Below are 18,969 nucleotides of genomic sequence, written 5' to 3'. Positions count from 1 at the left end.
AAAATTATTCATTAATTAATATTTTTCAGAATCTTTCAAATATTCAATTTCAAGATTTAATATAAAACATTAAACTGCGATCAACTTGTGATTATACAAATTGTGAGATCATATCTAACAAAAAGGAACATTTCATAAGGAAAGTTCCGAGGAATGAAATTTATTCTCAATTGCGAGAAAGGGATGGAAAATTTAGGGCAAACAAAAGTAAGAAGAATAAATAATGAATCTCGTAACCGTAAGTTTTCGAGTTGACTCTTCATCGCGAAAATTGGCCTCACTGTCATTGAAGTGCAATTACACTTGGTGCAGTTCACGTCGAGTCTCTCTCCCTGAAACCGCTCTGATTCCAAAATTACAAGCTACTGTTCTTCGAAAGACAATCGGGGAAAACAAAAAGGATTTGTTTCCCAGAGAGATTTTAGGATCTATGGAATTTACTGAAGCAAAAATTATGACTAGACTGCAGATATTTATGTATTTATTCATATTTAAATTTACAAAAATGAATATAATATGGAAAAATATACAAAAGATTTACCTAAATTCTCGTTACAATATATTTAAAGGATGAAATCTAAATCTTCCATTTTTTTAAATTGTATAGAAACATGAATTTACATAAATATCTGCAGTTATGATATTTGAATGGCTATGATGAAGAAAAATTAAAGAAATTGGTTCTAATTGTTTGAACAAAATAAAAATTATATTAGTAATAAGTAATTGTTCATCTAAATTTAAAAAATTTTAAAAAGAATAATAAAATCAGTCGTATTATATGATTAAATGTTATTATCACAATTATATATTTAAAAATAAGCTTTATAAATAATTTAATTTTTAAAAATATCCCTTAGATTATTTCATAAAAAACTATAAATGAATATGATGATTAAGTCTTGATAAATATTCAGACACTAAAAGTTAAATTATTTGATTTATTATCAAATAATACGCTTCTTAAAATTATTAAAAATAAGAAAGAATTGATTTTCCAATATTTTAAAAAAAGTTTATACAATTTATTTAAGAACAATTAATAATATTTTTGAATTATTTATAAAAAATATTTTTTTTTCGAACAGATAAAATTGAATAGCACTTCAAAAAAAAAAAAGTTCAAGCTAAATACTTGTGTAGAAGAACTTCTCTCGAATGTCTGCTCTTGACAATCACTGCTTTTGACAATCTTCCAACTTTTGAAACGATAACTTCTTGTTCCATATTTCTTTCAAATCTTTATGTATCTTACCCAGAAATCCTCCGTCGCGCACAAATCATTATACTCGAACAAAATATCAAATACCGCACATCATAATACGGTCAAACAAACTTTCTATCAAACTAACCAACTATTCGACTTTCTTCAAGCTCAATCTAAGGTGCTCTTGATACACAAGTTTTCTATAAACGATACTAAATCAATCAGAGTTGGGTAAAATGTAATATGATTAATTATTAAAAATTATAAAAATTATGGAAAAAATGTGAATGAGAATTTAATTATTAACAAAAGTAATCAAAAATATTTTAATTGTCATATAAGCAAATTATTTTTAAACAAAATTTTTACTTTTCTTTTTGATTTCTATTTCATTTTTTTTTTTCTTTTTAGAAATAGACTTATATAAATTTTTGAATTAATCAATAATGATACATTAGTATCATCAATGATACATTAGTATAGATTATGAAACTATAAAATAATATAGGTCATAAATATCCAATAGAGTGAATATCCAATACATATTTTATCAGATTTCAAGAAAGTTTTAAATTATGATTAATGACAATAAATTAATTATATTCGTGATTACAAATTAATAAATACTCTGCACGATTATTTACTTCTCCTTTTATTAAAATTATTTATTTGAATAAAATATATTAATTCTATATATTTTTTTATAGATAACCCTTAAATTATTATATTTTCAAAATTAAATTAAATTAATAATTACAATATGTATCATAAATCAATGTTGATCTAAAGAAATTCCTTTAAAGATATAGAAACTGATTATTATCAAATATTTCTTACATCCAATAATACAATCATCATCAATACTAAGAATTTTATTGCCCAACTCTGATTTCAAAACAAACAATATCTCGAATATTCAGTTTATATAATCGACACATTTTCGCGTCGCGTCACAAGACTTTCCTTGCTCAGTTCCTCTTCTTTTATCCAAACAAGTAGCAAATTGGTCAGATGGGAATATTTGACGATTGGGTACGCGTGGAGACGGAACTGCGGCGAATTTCTCGATGGTGAAACGTAAATCAGTCAGCCACAGAGAGACTCGGGTCCGGCAACGAAATTGAAGTAAAAATTCCACGAGCACGAGACACGTGATTATTTAAGCCGTCATGCATGATGAATGGATTCGTCCAGGGCGGAGAGCAGGAAATTTTGGATTCCGAACACGGTGGACCGCCAACCCTGTCCGTTCTCCATTCTTCTTCAGGACGTCGAGGGATTTCTCTTCCTTCCTTCTCGTTTACTCTCTTTTTATTTTTCTTATTTTCTTTTCTTTCTTTTTTTTATTATTATTATTGTTATTATTTTACGTCTTTTGGAAGTGACGGCCAAGAAGTGGAAAAGTATTAAAAGACGTATATCTCCTATGTTTCAGGTGCTGCCACCTTGGAGGGCGGCCAAGTCTGGTAGTATATCCTTCAAAATCCGTACCAACGAACCTAACGGATTGATTATGTACAGTCGTAGCGGAGCTCATACGAGGGTATGTGTATTTCGTTCGATATATTTATTTTTCCTCCTTTTCTAAAATTCTACTATCCGATAATTCTTTTTGTGCGTCTTAAAAATTGCATAGGCCAAAAAATTAGAGACAATTATCAACATTTTTCGTAAAGTTGAAAGATTTAAAAGCAAATTTTATCAATTTTTATAACATATTATACATATACATATTAATAATTAACATATACATATAATATACATATAACATATACATATATATATAACATATACAATTAATAAATAACATATACATATTAATAATTTGTATATTATAATATCTTATTATTTTTTGTTATACTTGAATGACAAGACAAATATTACGATATTAATTCAATTGAGAATATTTGAGAGATTTATTTAAAACATTTGTAGACAAATCAGCACATTAGTTGTTTTAAAATAAAAAATTCTGGATATTTGGCAAAATCATCCAAAAACAAAGAATATGATAAAACAGAAAAGATATATATTCGATCAAGGCAAAGAAAGAAAACAGAGATTATTAATAATTATGTAATCTTTAATAAAAATAGTAATAGAAAGTAAGTAGTACTTAGTAAATAAAAATTACTATTAAATTAGCATTCAGGTAGCATTCAGGTAATTGAATTTTATTAAAAGTAATTTTTTGATCAGGGATTGTACGATATTGACAGAAATTAATGATACAATAAAATAGTAATTACAGAAGAATAATAACGACAATTACTATTTCCAATTTCCCTTCAATCTTTTTTTTTTTTTTTTTGAATGAGTTGACAGAATTGTAAAGCGATTTTTAATGAATTTAAAACGGAATCGTTTCGCGAATATTTCCGGTTACACAGCGATTAATCGAAACTATCACGTGAATTGTGGATTGAAATATTTCGAAAAATGAAAAAGCCTCGATAAACCGTGGAATTTTCAAGAGCTCGGTTAATGAAGTTGTTCATTAGTGGTTCACTGCTTGATATTCGTTGCACGTTCGCCATCCATTCGCCTCGGATTTTGTTGATAGCCCCTCTGTGAATACTATTTCCGTCTGTATTCATGGCATCATGGGATTTGCCTCTCCCTTCTTTCCTTCCTTTTTCTTTTAACTTCTTTTTAATGCGATTAAAGTTTTACGAATTACGATCATGAGCTTTTTTTCAATGTTGTCATACTGATATAATAACTTTATTGCTTTTACGTAAATTGTTGAAAAAATATTATAAAAATTTCTGTAAAGTACTAAAGACTATTATCTTTCCATTTTAATCTTATATTATTTTACGATCGATAAAACGTTGAATAATATCATTTTCACGTGATTGATAAAATTATGAAAATGATTATTGAAATCAAAATTCAAAATTGAAGAACAGTTGAAGAAAATAAATTGTGGTTTTTAATTATATTTAGAATTTTATGCATTACAAATGTTAATTTCATGTGATATATCATTCGAAAATAGATATTGTATTATAATTTATTATCTTTGTATATTTGTTTTGTAAAGAAACAAATGCATAAGACTTTTTTTATATAAGTTCAAAATACATTACTCAAAATATATTTTGTAAAAATGTATATATTTAACACTTAATGTTATTTTCTTTCTTAATTTTAATGCCAAGACAGAAATGGCAAATACTTTTATGTAATGTATATTTAAATATCTATTTTAAAAGAACTTATAAAAAATTAAATTCTAGAGTAAGAAAAATGCAGTTAAAATAAAACTACAATTTTAAATATTATACTATCAAAAACTGCAATTAATTTTTGGATCATCTAATATTAATATTATCTAATATTAATATTAATATTGCTATAAATAAATGTTTTTGAATGAAAAAAATTATTTCACAAATACTTAATCTTAATAAGAAGAATGAAAAATTACAATCTTTCCTAACTTTAATAATTTATTAAAAACTTCATTAATTTTCTCTTGTATGAGAAAATTATCGTGTATATTAACATTATTAATTTTAAATTTAGCTTTATAATCATAATCAATTTCGCATTGTCAAATAAAAATGTAATTGTATATCGAACAGAAATGAAAATGTAAATGTAAAGGAAAATTGAAGAAAGAAACGAAGCGAGAATTTGGAAAGAGCATAAAAAAGATTATTTAATAAAAGGAAGAATTGAAGAGAGATGGATGAACGAATGGAAGATAGAAAAACGATAACTGATAAATGAAAGTTGGAAGCTACGACTGATTTAAAAATCGATGTTTATTCGAGCGAAAAAGGAAGAGATTACACGAAGTGGGGTGATGGCAATTAAATTATCGGTCACGTGATGCGTTTTTTGTTTGATAAAATCATGGATACTGTTTCAAAAATTGTCCCTGGAAAACTGTTATCGAATTGATACAGGAATGTAATCGAATTTTATTGTCGCACGTTGAAAAATATGTGACATTATAGAATAGAAAAAGGAATTTTTCCATTAATGGATTTTTATTTGCAGAGGAGACATACGCTTTGAAATTGTTAATAATGCATTTATTGATACATAAATCAAATACGTGTGTTTTAAAACGTTACGCTTTCCTCTTTAATATAATCTATATGGCAATATGAATATAAATAAAACAAAAGTAATATTTTTCGTTTGAAAAATTGCACGGATATTTTCAGTGATTGTTGCTTAAGGTATTGTAAATTAAATTCGATTCAATTATATGGAATTTGAATAAAAATATAATTAATCCATACGATTTAAATATGCAAAATATCGTTTTATGATTTATTTGTAAAATTAGAGGTGAAAATTTAATTAATAAAAATAAATATATCATTTGTAACTAAGCATTATATAAACTATACATTAATTGTAATTGTATACAAAATTATTTTAAATAATTAGTTAATGATAATAAATTTAATGAGTTTTAAAATATTGTAATCAGATAAAAAAATATTCCAATTAAAAAGAAAAAATATATTAAATTTGATATAATTTACAAAAAGTTAATTTTAAACTAATTAATTTTCATATTAATAAGCTTTCTATATCAATTACTTTAAACAATTAAATAATGGAATAGAATCAGAGATTTTCATCAAATATTTAATAAATTACTAATAAATATAAAATTATATTATAGAAATAAAGAAATAAATTTATGCCATTGCATAAAATTATTAAAATAAAAGAATGAAAAAAATGATTAATTTAGAAGATATAGCTTCATTCGAATTTTGTAAAGTTGATTACATGAAAAATAAAGAAATCTCCTTATGCTATTCTTATCTTTTATATAAATTTTATATTTTTTCTTTACCATTATATCCTAATATTTCTCAACATAAAATTTTAAAAGGAATCAAACCTACAGAAAAAAGTAAGAATTCCTTTCAAAAATTGCTTTCGAAAAACTTTCTTCTTGCAACAAAGCAGTATTAACGAAGTTATAATCTGAAAAAATTACATGGCCTGTACACTGTGTGTATTCTCTTCAAACATAAGTACAATTTATATAAAATTCCTCGAAAGAGGAAGATGAATGGACTCGATTCAATAAATTCAACTGCATCTTTTCCAACTTCACCACCACTCCAGAAATACACTCTGCGCACAGTTACTTGCACGCAGCAAGTGCAGGTAGACAGGTGAGATATCTAGGGCACGAGGTGGGCAAGCGACAACGGGTAGGAAATGCATTTTCACCACTCGAGCCGCGTTTCGCTCGCTGCCTGCAGTTATCTCGATTTAACAATACCGCCTCGTAATTCCCACAATTATATTTCAACGTTGAAACAGGTATAGGTGGAGAGGGGCGCTAGCATCGCGAATAATCACAGTTGCGTGGCGTGGAACGGCGTGAAATAAATCGGAAAGTTGCGAAAACCGGGTTCTCGTTAAGGCCGCGAATTCGTGCGGGTTGCTCATTAGCAGAATCACCGGTTCCACCGAACAAATGCTTCCTCCGTTACCGTTCTGTAAAGCAGAATGTCTCTGTTTTGGTGTTTGTAAATGTATATATGTATATATATATGTATATATGTATTATTACATGGCTATTAGTCGTGAAATAAAAGCAAGTGGCCAGTGACGCGTCATTGTGCCATTTTGGGAAATCATTGAGAAATTGAGGATTAAGTTTTTTTTTTTTGGAATTATTGTTGGAAGTTTCGTGAAAAAGGTGAGAATTTTATGAGAGAGAATTGGACGGTAGAAAAATTGATGAAGGGAGATTTTGAAAAAATATAAGCTTTTAAAATTTTAGATTTTAGATTTTTAATGGAAGAATGGAAGATTTAATTATAAATTATTTGTTATAATGTTCTTTCATAAAATATTTTGATGTACAGTCAATTTTTACAAACAAAAAAAAAATGAACAATATTCCAAAGCTAAATTTAATGAGTATTTAAAAAATTAAAAAAATTTTAAAGGATGTAAGTCTTTTAGCAAAATTGAATCAATACCAATAGAAAAATCTTATTTAGAAATGAGAAAATTATATATTCTTAATTTGTAATGTGCATTGTACATATTCTTCTATATTTTGCATAAATATATAAATAACATCTTTATAATATAAATTTTTATTTTAAAAATCATCTGTTTCTTAATATATAACGCTACAAATTTACATATGAAAATCTAGATAAGATTAGAATATAATTTTATGAAATTTTTAACTTATAATATTAAAAAGATAAAATAAAATTTATTTTTGCAGCAAGATCTTTTCGCATTCGAAATCTTTGGAGGTCACTTATATCTACATATCGATCTTGGAAGCGGACCTGTAAAAGTAAAATCGTCAAAACAACGAATCGACAATGGAATCTGGCACGATGTAGCACTTCGTCGTGTCGAACGAGACGGACGTGTCACCGTAGACGATTCGATAGTTGAATTTCGCACACCAGGTAAGAAATAAAAGTTTTATTTCATCACTTAAACCTAAATATTTTCATTAATTAAATTATTTCTATAAATAATAATTAAAATGATATTAATTTTTTAGTAAAAGCAATAAATTATTAAGGGAAAAAAGAAATACATTTTAAAATTCAAATAATCGAAATTAAATCAAATCTACTGAATTATTTCAATTAAAATAAAATTTCTTGTCATTTTTTAATTTCATTATTACTATAAGTTTTCTTTCTCTATTTCTATAAATTATTACAGATAAAAAAGATTATTTTTACTCAAAGATTTAATTAACATTCACGTTTATATATATTTATTCTAATTTAATTTTCATGCACATATAAATTAACAAGAAGTGTTATGTGACGCTGTCGTAGTTTCTTATAACGTGACACCATTTTCCCTTATTCCTTTATCTATGTTTAATCTTAATCTGATAGCAAACTTTGAATTAATAATCGTATCGAGAATAAATTTAATTCATTAATAGGCATAATATATTAATGCAGCTTATTTCAATTATTTTATTGTGCTCTAATAATTTAGTTTAACGTATCTTTTATTCATATTTTTCTTAAAGTATAAGTAAAAAAAAAAAATACACGATATTCTACATATAAATGTTTCATATATTTTATATTGAAATATTCCACAAAATATCAATATATTTTAATTAAAATTTCTTCATGAAATTATATCATTTTCCATACTCTTTCAATTACAAATCATTCTTTTTTATTGCTTTTTCTTTTTTTTTTTTTTTCGTTTAATTTCGCGAGTTTGGTAGGATGTAAGGTGTTTATCGTTTAATCTACACAAGGAAAAATTTTGGATCCGGTTGGTAGACGGCATAAACGACGAAGGAAGGAAAAATGCTCGGGGTTGAGAAGGAAGCCACTCATAATTCAGAGTTACATGCTCGAGGACACTTATCTGCAGGTGCAGCTAACCGTTCCATGCGTGGAACGTAATAAATCTCCCACCCTTACTTTTTCTACGATCCTCCAGTTTTACTACCGCTTAGTCTGTTCGTTAGATCCGTTTCTTTAGGAATTTGTTCACTAACTTTCTTCGTTTGCAATGAGGATAATTTACAGGATGTAATTTACAGTTTGGGTTGCTGATTAATTTATTTTATATGCCAAATAGAAATTTTTATAGCAATTTGTATTTGTTATTATTTTTTATAAATATAGATTGTGATATAGGTTATTTGAATTGTTTTATATGTAATAAGGAAGAAATTCTGCGAAGAATAAGATGCTTTTAGATGCAAATACAATATGCAAAATAAAGAACAATTGTATAACATTTTATGTCATGAATTTTTATTGCATAACATATGTGTAATATATACACCATTTAAAATTTAGAACTTTTTATTTTATAAAGATGATGTAAGATATTTACATATATATACGTATATGTATGTAATGTTTATATATAGAGACTATTTTATTGATCTGAATTTGGTAGATAGTTAATAGTCGAATATGCAGGAAACATGCAACAAATATGCATCCAATATACATGCACAATATGCAAATAATATGCAATATGCAAAAAATATACAACATGCAAAATATGCAAAATAAAACATCTTTTTTGAAATGTTATACAAGATTTAATGAACAAATAAATTTTTATTTTGGTTTTATTTTTTTATCTATTTTTTATTAAAATACATATTAATATCTTCAATCTAATTATAATTGAAAGGTTTAAAAAAAAAGGTAGTATGATTATATTTTATATTGACATTTTTTTTTTATATAAAACTTGGCTAGTATTAAGTTTTTTAATTTTATTTATTTGCACATAGGAATATTTATCATGAATAAATCTTAAATCTTAATTTGAGTTTATTAATAAGGTAACAGATAAACATTTATGAACAAAAAATAATTTTGATTACTTTATAATCTTCAAAATCTCAAAATGAATCTATTCTATGTTAACAGTATCAAATTCTAATATCAATTTTAATATCAAAGTCAAAACTTTTCACTTTACAAACACATTTTCATAATTCTTATAGATTATAGATATTCTCATAGAAAATTATAAAAGATCTTGCGAAATCATTTGAAAGACAATCAAAAACTTCTTCCAGATTTAATAAATGAATTTATTCATAACTCTGAAACTCTACACTAAGACAGAATAAAAAGTCAAACAAGCGTAGAAAAGAGAGTTGATACAGTTTAGGGTGTACGGTGAGGCTTTATTAAACCGATAAATAAACAGAAAGTGAAGGAGTTCCCCGGTTGTGGATCCTTCATCGGCTTCTCTGTCGCCCAGTTCAAATAACGGAACCCGGTCTCACCGCAGAAATCACGTCCTTCCTGCCTCTCCCCCGTGTACTTCCGTCTTGGTTACTTCCAACTCTTGCGGCATTCTCCCCACGAATTCTGTTTCCTTCGATTTTTCACGTTGTGTGTACATGGAAGGCGGCGTGGCGTTAAATTCTAGCCGCGAACGATTTCCGGGGACGTCTTTTATCCCCTGGCCATTTGCGATAGTCGGATTTACGATTGCTCGAAAAATACTCTTATGGTGGGCTTTATATGTTTGGGATTCTATTCTGTGATCGCCTCATAGAACGACGTTATATGGGGCGACAAATCGTTGAATTAGGCTTCTTCTTAGGCGCTTATGACTTTCATAGATGGCGTGTTTGAGTTAAGGGAATTTTAAGAAGCGATGAAAATTGATGGATGACGATAAAAATTGAAGTTGCGATATATCCATTTCGATCAAATAATTAATAAGTATGAAAGTATAATAGTTCTTCATGGAGAATTATATTTCATATATCATATATTTGTTTTTTTAATTTTTATATTTTTAGTGTTCTAATTAATCCGTGATATATTTATATGTTAAATAAGTATTTTGGTTATATATTGAATATTTAAATATTTTAATGATAATTGACTCTAGTATATTTCATTTGTTATTTTATGCTAATTAAACATTTTTTTTTCTTCTTTAGGGAAATAAATTCTTATAATATATCTCTTAAGAAAAATAATTAGTATGAATATTATGTTTTTAATTTAATTTAATTAATATAGGAAATATTTTCAACATTGATTATCTATTTGAAATTTAATTACAATATTACAATAAATTCTATATAAATCGATTAATAATTTTTTTAAAAAACTATTATAGAATATATTCTATAATTCTATATTCAATACTAAAATTAAAATAATATAAATTAATATTATAATATAAGTAAATATAAATATATAAATCACTATTTTATGCAACGAAACCATGAAAGTCAATCCTTTATTAATCTTGGACACGAATTCAAATGAATAGCCGAAAACGTTAATGGTGTCAGGATTAAACGAAAGAAATTCACAACTACAGTCGAATCGTGTACTTATTCACTATTCCACAAGTTTCCACGAAACCCTTGGTGGTCACCTGAATTACACAGCCAGTTAATTTGTCCATGAAACTTGCCTTTGAAATCCGAGCTTTTAGCAATTTTAGCCTCAAAACTGTGCTTCGCCGCTTCACTGGGACGAGTTTGTGCGAAATTTTTCGAGTGTGAACGCTTTCTGCAGGCCAATTGCCCTCGTAACACGTGAAAGAGACCAATACGAACGATTCAAGCATTCGTAATTAGACTTAATGTATGATTCTAATTAATATGTACGTTAAAAACTTTCTTTCTCTACCTTTCTAGCTTTAATATTATATTGATGCTTGATTTTGAATATTGAGAGAATTTGATACAAATAAATCATCGATAAAAAATAGTTCTAAAAATAAGCAAAAGAATTATAGAATTATAGAAATTTTTATCATTTAAAAATTAGTTTTTGAAATAATTGAATTTAAAAATTTGTTGAGTATAGAATATTATTATTATTATTATTATTATATTCGTGGAATACTTTCGATTCTAGTATAAAAATTAATATACAAAAATATCGCTTAAGGCTTATTTATTAACTTACAAGCAATTTAATTTCGCCTTGAAATGAAGAGTACAAAATTCGATGGTAACGAAGATAGACGCTCTCAGCTTATCTCGTTTCACTTAATGCAAATTTCAATTATAACTTAATAAAATAAAATTTAAAATTTTATTTGGAATAAGCTTCTATTAATATTTGAAACTTGAATGAAGTTGAAAAAGTTTTATCTGTTCAATTTACGGAATTATTCGAATGTTCCAAAAATAATGCAACATTTGTATCAAGTATTTGATAAAAGCTAACTGTAATATAATATTACAGAGACATTTATAACTTATATTTCAAAGATGGATAAAAATATTTTTGTCTGATTTATCTGAATTTCTTAAAATAATTCCTTAGAAATTCTAAAATGAAATTGTTAATTTACAAATAATATCTGATAAGTGAAATTTTCCATCATTCTAATATTTAATTTCTTATGTTAAATTTTATTATTATTGAGTAATTGATAAATATTTTAGAAATTTATTTAAGTTTCGTTTAAGAAATTCAATTTATGTTCAAATCAAGATATATTTATGAAAGATTGAAACTTTATACTTTTTAAAATTAAAAATAATTTATTAAAAAGATTTAAAAGCAATTCAAAAATAAATCAATAATTGACGAAATAATATCAGATATTTAGGATATATCTTCAATATTTTTTGACGAAAGAAAAATGATTCTAAATTACCAGAGAGAAACATTTTAAATTGAGACGACAAAATAACACAATTAATAATCTCAATAAAATCTCTTTGAAGATTACAAAAAGAAATGAAAATGAAAAAAAAAAAAGAAGCCTTTACTTAACTGTGAAATAATTTCTCTCAGATGAATGGAACACTTGAAAATGTTTTATCTCGTTCTTTTAATGAAACATCCTGCCAACGTTACCTAAAACCTCAAAGACGACAACTGAATTAAATCGTTGGTGGCGATTATTCACGGTAGGAAGAGCGTAATCTGTCAAACATGAATCATCGAGGCTTTAAGCGCGATTACGGTTAAACCAATAGAATAATCTTCTTGGGAGGAAAAAAAAAAAAAAAAAAGAACTATTGGCATTCGAAGAATCACTGCAGAGATGATAAGCGAAAATATATCTTCATATTGATATAAAAATAGAAATATATTTCTATCGATGTGTTAACGTGCAACTTCCTATTTTCGGAAATTGTCGATTTTGGTCTGACGATTTTGGTTTGACGTAATTGGTCTGTTTGATTTTCTTATCTTGAAAAAATATTATAGTGAAGATTTGGGATTTTTAAAATAGATAAGTAAGAGAGAATATTACTTTCTCGAATGATGCAAGATTTTATAAATAAAATCTATTTCTTCTGTATTTGAAATAACAGTAATTATGTAAAAAGATACTATTTTCTTATGAATGTTATTTTAAATATTTTATTGAATATTTTATGAAATATAGGAGAATGATATTTGAAATAATGATACTTCGAATATGCAATTTTTCATTTTAATATTATTGCAATACAATATATTGAAATTATATTATTATTATATAATATATAGAAAAAAATTCCATTAATTTTTTAAGAAATAATTTTAATAATTATTCCTACATATTATTTTATCACATTTAAAAAAAATTGTTTGAATTAAAATTTTATAACTTTATAGCATTTTCATAAAAGTAATATATATTAAATTATAACATCATTATAATTACAGGAGCAGATAAAATTAAAAATTTATCAAATTTTCCAGATCTTATTTATCTTGATCGAAACCTTTGTACTTTTATAATCTTCTGATAAAAAGAGGAACAGAATCCTTTTTTTTAAAAAATAGAGACACGAAAGGATGGAGGAGGAAAATTTTTTTTCCTTTTCCTCAAAAATTTTGCACGATCAAACGATAGGGCGAAAGAGGAAAGAAGGGTGTAGCACGTAGCATTTATAGGAAAAAAATGCGGAGAGACATGTTCGAAATATCAAACTTTCTCGCACATTCAATTATCGTAGCCTGGCGCGCATTATAATATTGCAGATCTATGTAAATAAGCGTCACGTGCAGAGCATTGCATCCGAGTTTCGTCTGAAATGCTTCCGGCTTGATCAGCGAATTTCCAAGCAAATGCCCATTTTCCAGGGCCCGCTTAACGTGGTTACAAATATGATGTAACCACGTTTGCACGAATCACGTAGCAATAAAAAGATCACAAGTTTCGAGCAAATAATCCTCTTTCGTAACCTCCTTCAAATATTGAACATTAAAATTTTATAAGCGTTGTACGGCAGAATAGTTAATAGATATGTAAATTATAGAATACTACCGAAAAAGTTGTACACAGCTCAAAGATGAATGAAGATATGCAGGGATCGTTTAAAATATATCTAAAATATTAATATAATATGATATAAATATTAAACATTATAAATAAAATTGTTCAAACGCAACAATATTATATAAAATTACAAATTTCTAGAATATTTTTCCCAAATCCCAATGAGTATCGGAATGAAAAATCTCCATTCTTTTATTTTGCAATAGTAATATGTATAATAATAAGAACAGGCATCCAATTAACGTAACCAGCAATTAGAAGCCATGATACTGCATACAATAAAATAGTGAGGAACAAACTTTATCTGTCAAATTATAATTATAATCTTGAATATTTTGCAAGATCAACTCGCCACCGAGTTTTTACCATGCTTGTGATAAGAATTTTCAAGGGACGAGCCACTTATTTTCCGTTGTCGATTACAATTTCCTTTCCAACTCGTCCCCGAATATCTTTCGGTATTTTTTTTCTTGTTGTCCTCTCATATTCAAAAATAACTTCTATAATATCCCTTTTTATTCTTTTTATTTTTTATTCTTTTGAAATTATATAATGTAATAAAATATATTATTTATTTTAATTCTATTTTAATCATTAAGTAAAGAATTTTTATGTAAAGAAAATATTTATAAAGAATTTCAAGTTTGGGAATTAATGATGATGTAAATGATAGATAACACAAATATTATGTACATGTAATTATTTTATCAAAATTGATAATTTATAGATTAATGAAATAAGATTAATGAAATTTTCTTACAAGGTTTTATTCTCTTTGTTTTTTTTTCTTCTTTTTTTATAATTGTATTGTTCATTATAACAATTAAATTATTACATGTTATATAAAATTTGCATAAAATTAAATTATAGTTAGTAAAATGTTAATGATTGATAAAAAAAAATTTAATCTTAGAACATGGAAAAAATTAATTTTTATTCGCAGAAATTCAAGGACAAAGATAACATTGCAACGTTTGCATGTTTCATATACATTGGTCTATTAACGCTATAGCGATAATAGAATTATAAATTTCATTATAAAATATTCATGAATTAAAAATAAGATAATTAGAATGTCCTTCAACCAGCTTTATAGTGTTCTATTTATTATTTCCGTAGCATTCCACATTTAACGCGCATAAATTTTTTAATCTCAAATGTAAGTATTAATCTTACAGAAATCTCAGAAATATGCTTTCCAAATTCCAAAAATCCATATAATTTTAAAAAATCCTGATAATTAATTTAATAAATAATCATATTTTGATATAAGATATCAAATTGAGAAATGTAAAGATGCAAATTTTTTAGTTAAAAATTTGTTGCAGAAAATATTGTACAAATTTATAATATATTCCCTTTCATGATTATAACGTTAAGAAAATCAATATTATAAATTATTCGGCAAAAAGATAATTAATAGTATTTCTATTTTAATCCTTAAAGAATTTAAAAAAATTAAAAATCAATAACTACTTCTATTTTCATTATCTTCTGTTTAATTACTTGTTCTCTTAATTACAATTTAAAAGAAATGGACTATATTTCATAAATTAATTTGCAATTATTCTTGTCCAATTCATTACATCATCATTTATAAATGAATCAAAGATATTCCGATTCTTAAACACGGACAATGAACGCTTTTTAAAAAAAAAAAAAAAAAAAAAAGAAGAAGGACCACCAGTCGCAGAGTTTAATTTTAAGATTACAGAACGATTAAGCTCGAGGTTATGCAAGAGAGACGACTATTATTTTCACAAAGCACGTCGCGCCGTGTCCTAGTGCTAATTCGTAGAGTCGGTGAACTTTTTCCCTCCGGTTCTCCAGCGCTCGTTCCGCTCGTAAGCGGGAAACTTTCGTTTTTGAGCTGGAAAGAAGGGAAAGAAAAATAGTCGGGCGGAGGATAATAGACTTTAAGCGGGTCTCGTGAGTTTTTAATTAACGTCGAATTAACGAGGCTCGAGAGCATCGGTCCGAATAATTGGGCATAGTTCGAGTCATTTCGAACAAGCTCCGTCTTGAGAAGATGGTGCGTTCTCGCTGCTTAAAGTATGTAATGGGTGGATCGTGAATGGGAGATAATGAGGATAGTTAGCGGAACATAGATGTAAATGTTTCGTAGGGGAGATAATGCGTGATAAAGTTGTGCGAGATAGTCTGGATTAAGGCGAAATTTTCGAATGAAATGTAAGTGGAAAGTGGTACCAAGAATTCTATAGGGACGTGATTAGGATAATAAGAATATATCTACTCACACTTCTACTTGTGAGAAAATCTTTTACAAAATTTTTTAATAAATTTAATGTAAAATATAAATTTTAATATGAAGTATTTCATCGTATAATATATACGATATTATATGATGGTGAAAATATATTTTTACACAAAAGAATTTGAAATATTTTTTATTTGTAATAAAATTTTAAAATTCAGATATAAAACATATTGATCTACAAATAATTGATTTAATCAATAAATAACGTTTAATCTAAAGAAATTAAAATGATTAAAAATATAAGATTCCTACTTGAATCTAATCTATGTATATATATGTAAAATGATTACAGCAAGAAAGAACGATAAACTTTATAATTTCATATTATATAATTGTTATAAATATCATATCAAAGAATTTTTTTACATCTTTGAAAAAAAGGAGTGACTAAATGAAAAATTGCACGAATGATAAGCTGTCATATGCATCATGTAAACTTTGATAACGAATTTCACGTATCATGCATTGATGCCAATCATGAAAGAACATGAATTACGAATGCACTATGGAAACATCAATATCATTTTATCATTTTTACCTGTATCACTTACAAAATTCGATTAGAAATTGAAAAAAATAATGTAGAGCTGTACATATATTGATATCATACGTTAAAAGTTTACTTTTTATATAGATCATGAACTTTTTGATAAGTTGTGATAAAGAACTTTGTATTCCTTCATATTTTTTAATAATTAATAATTTTTCCAATTAAAAAATGCAAACGATATAATAAAATTTTTAAAATTAAAATTTACATTGTCTAACATTTTTTAAAAGTCTTACAGCTAATTCTAATATTATATGTATAATGGCATAATTCTATAAAATTTGTTTAGATGCTTAGAAATTAATTTTTAAATATTATTATTAAAATGATTAATATAGTAAAATGACAATAGTCAATTTATAATAATCTTGAAAGAATTTATTAAACTTCATATATTTCTTCAATGATTTTAATAAACTTCAATATTTAAAAAATGTTTTCTTTAAATTTATTAAAAAAAAAAAAGAAACTACATAATTATTTTTATGAAAGTAAAAGTATTTTGAATATATTTTAAAATATCTTGAATTTCCGTATCGTAATAAAAGCAAATAAACAAACTTGATGACTAATATATAAGTAATTTTTTTGAAATATAATATAAAATTCTATAATTTGATTTTTAAAAACAAAACTTGTTGAATTTGAAGTGAAATGAAGTTTTAAATAGTCATAGATACGTATATAGTTTGCAGATATATGCTTGTTGAAAATGCATTGGAATTACAAAGTTTTAAGTGATCGAGTAAAATAGTACTTCAACTAGCCAATGTATTCGTGGATGGATTGGAACCACAAAATTTTAAGTGTTTGAATAAAATAGACCTCTCTATGGTCGATGTAGAAAACTTTATTGAAACCATGAAAATTTGAATAATTGTGCAAAATTTCAAAAAAACATTAAGAAATGCTTTCAAATTTCTTTATTATTATATTCAATAATAAATTATAATCATTATAAATATTAAATGCTATATTAAACATTTAATATTCATTGCCATTGTTATTAATAATAAATAATTATCATTATTCTAAATAAAAATACCTTAAATATAAAATAAATAAAATCATATTAATTATTATTAGAATTTCTATACAGTAATTTAAATAACAAGATAACATAATGCGTTTCAGGTGATTCGACGCAACTAGATCTAGATGGATTACTGTATATCGGTGGTGTGGGTGCTCCATTTGCACCCCTTACAGTTCCTCCAGTACTGTGGACAGGTGCCTTGAGACAGGGTTACGTTGGTTGTATAAGGGATCTTGTCATAAACGGGCAACAAATCGATATCGCTGGATATGCTCAACAACAGGACTCTGGTAAGATAATGTTTTGCATTTTATAGCGATGCTAAAATAAAATATGAACATCAAGATTCCATTTCGTCGAGAATAACTCAGCTTGTCAGCATACAAATAACAGATTTTATAAAAATCGTGCAAAATATCTCAAGCATTAAAATGCAAGAAATATTTCTTTATTATTTTTCCTTCTTTAAAAATATTTTATGAATGAAATTACAATTTTTTAAAAATTTAAATATTAGATCTAGCAGTTCTATTGAGATAATGATTGATCGAATAAAAAAAATTATTACTTATTATTTATTAAAATTATTACTTATTATTTATTACTTTTAAAAATTACTTTTTAATATATAAGTTTCTTTTAAGAATTATAGAATATTTTTATAAAAATTACATAATGATTGCAAATGTAGATATAAATTGAAGCATATTATTTAAAAGTTAAAATATTATTTGCTTCTTATCATATATTGTAGAAGAAACGTGTTTAGTTCCATAATACAGTAATTTTCAACTTGCAAAATAATTGTTGTAGAAAATTTAAATGCTATTTTATTTTTATACTGTCACTGAGTTATAGAAAAATATTTAGATGAAACATATAATACTGCATATAATAATTAATATATCTATATTAATTATTATACAATTAAATTTATTCAATTTATATAAAAATATTTTCAATCAATTATTTATACAACTAAAATATAAATATTAAAAAATAATGATAAAGTGTTGAAAGAATATATGATTATATGCACAAGAATAATAATAACATATTAATGCGTGTTTAAATATTTTATTTTTAATAAAATATCGTTTTATATTATTAAATATATTTAAAAAAGGTAAAATATTAAAAATCGGCGTAAAAAAATTAATTTTTAA

At 25.5% G+C, this 18,969-nt stretch overlaps 1 protein-coding gene across 13 annotated transcripts in view; it reads left to right on the top strand.

Annotated features, from left to right (window-relative positions):
* LOC102674491 (neurexin-1) overlaps positions 1-18,969 on the top strand; it is a 425,676-nt gene that overhangs the window by 292,974 nt on the left and 113,733 nt on the right. For all 13 annotated transcript variants that reach the window (XM_031511258.1, XM_031511256.1, XM_031511254.1 and 10 more), the window contains 3 exons: positions 2,643-2,750; positions 7,440-7,632; positions 17,902-18,093. In XM_031511258.1, coding sequence (XP_031367118.1) covers positions 2,643-2,750; positions 7,440-7,632; positions 17,902-18,093 — 493 coding nt within the window. The remainder of the gene's footprint in view (positions 1-2,642; positions 2,751-7,439; positions 7,633-17,901; positions 18,094-18,969) is intronic.

This window comes from Apis dorsata, unplaced genomic scaffold (genome assembly GCF_000469605.1).
Source record: "Apis dorsata unplaced genomic scaffold, Apis dorsata 1.3 scaffold_295, whole genome shotgun sequence".
In the NCBI taxonomy this organism is placed as follows: Eukaryota; Metazoa; Arthropoda; class Insecta; order Hymenoptera; family Apidae; genus Apis; species Apis dorsata.
Note: the sequence above shows the minus strand (reverse complement) of the source record. Positions and strands in the feature narration are given on the sequence as shown.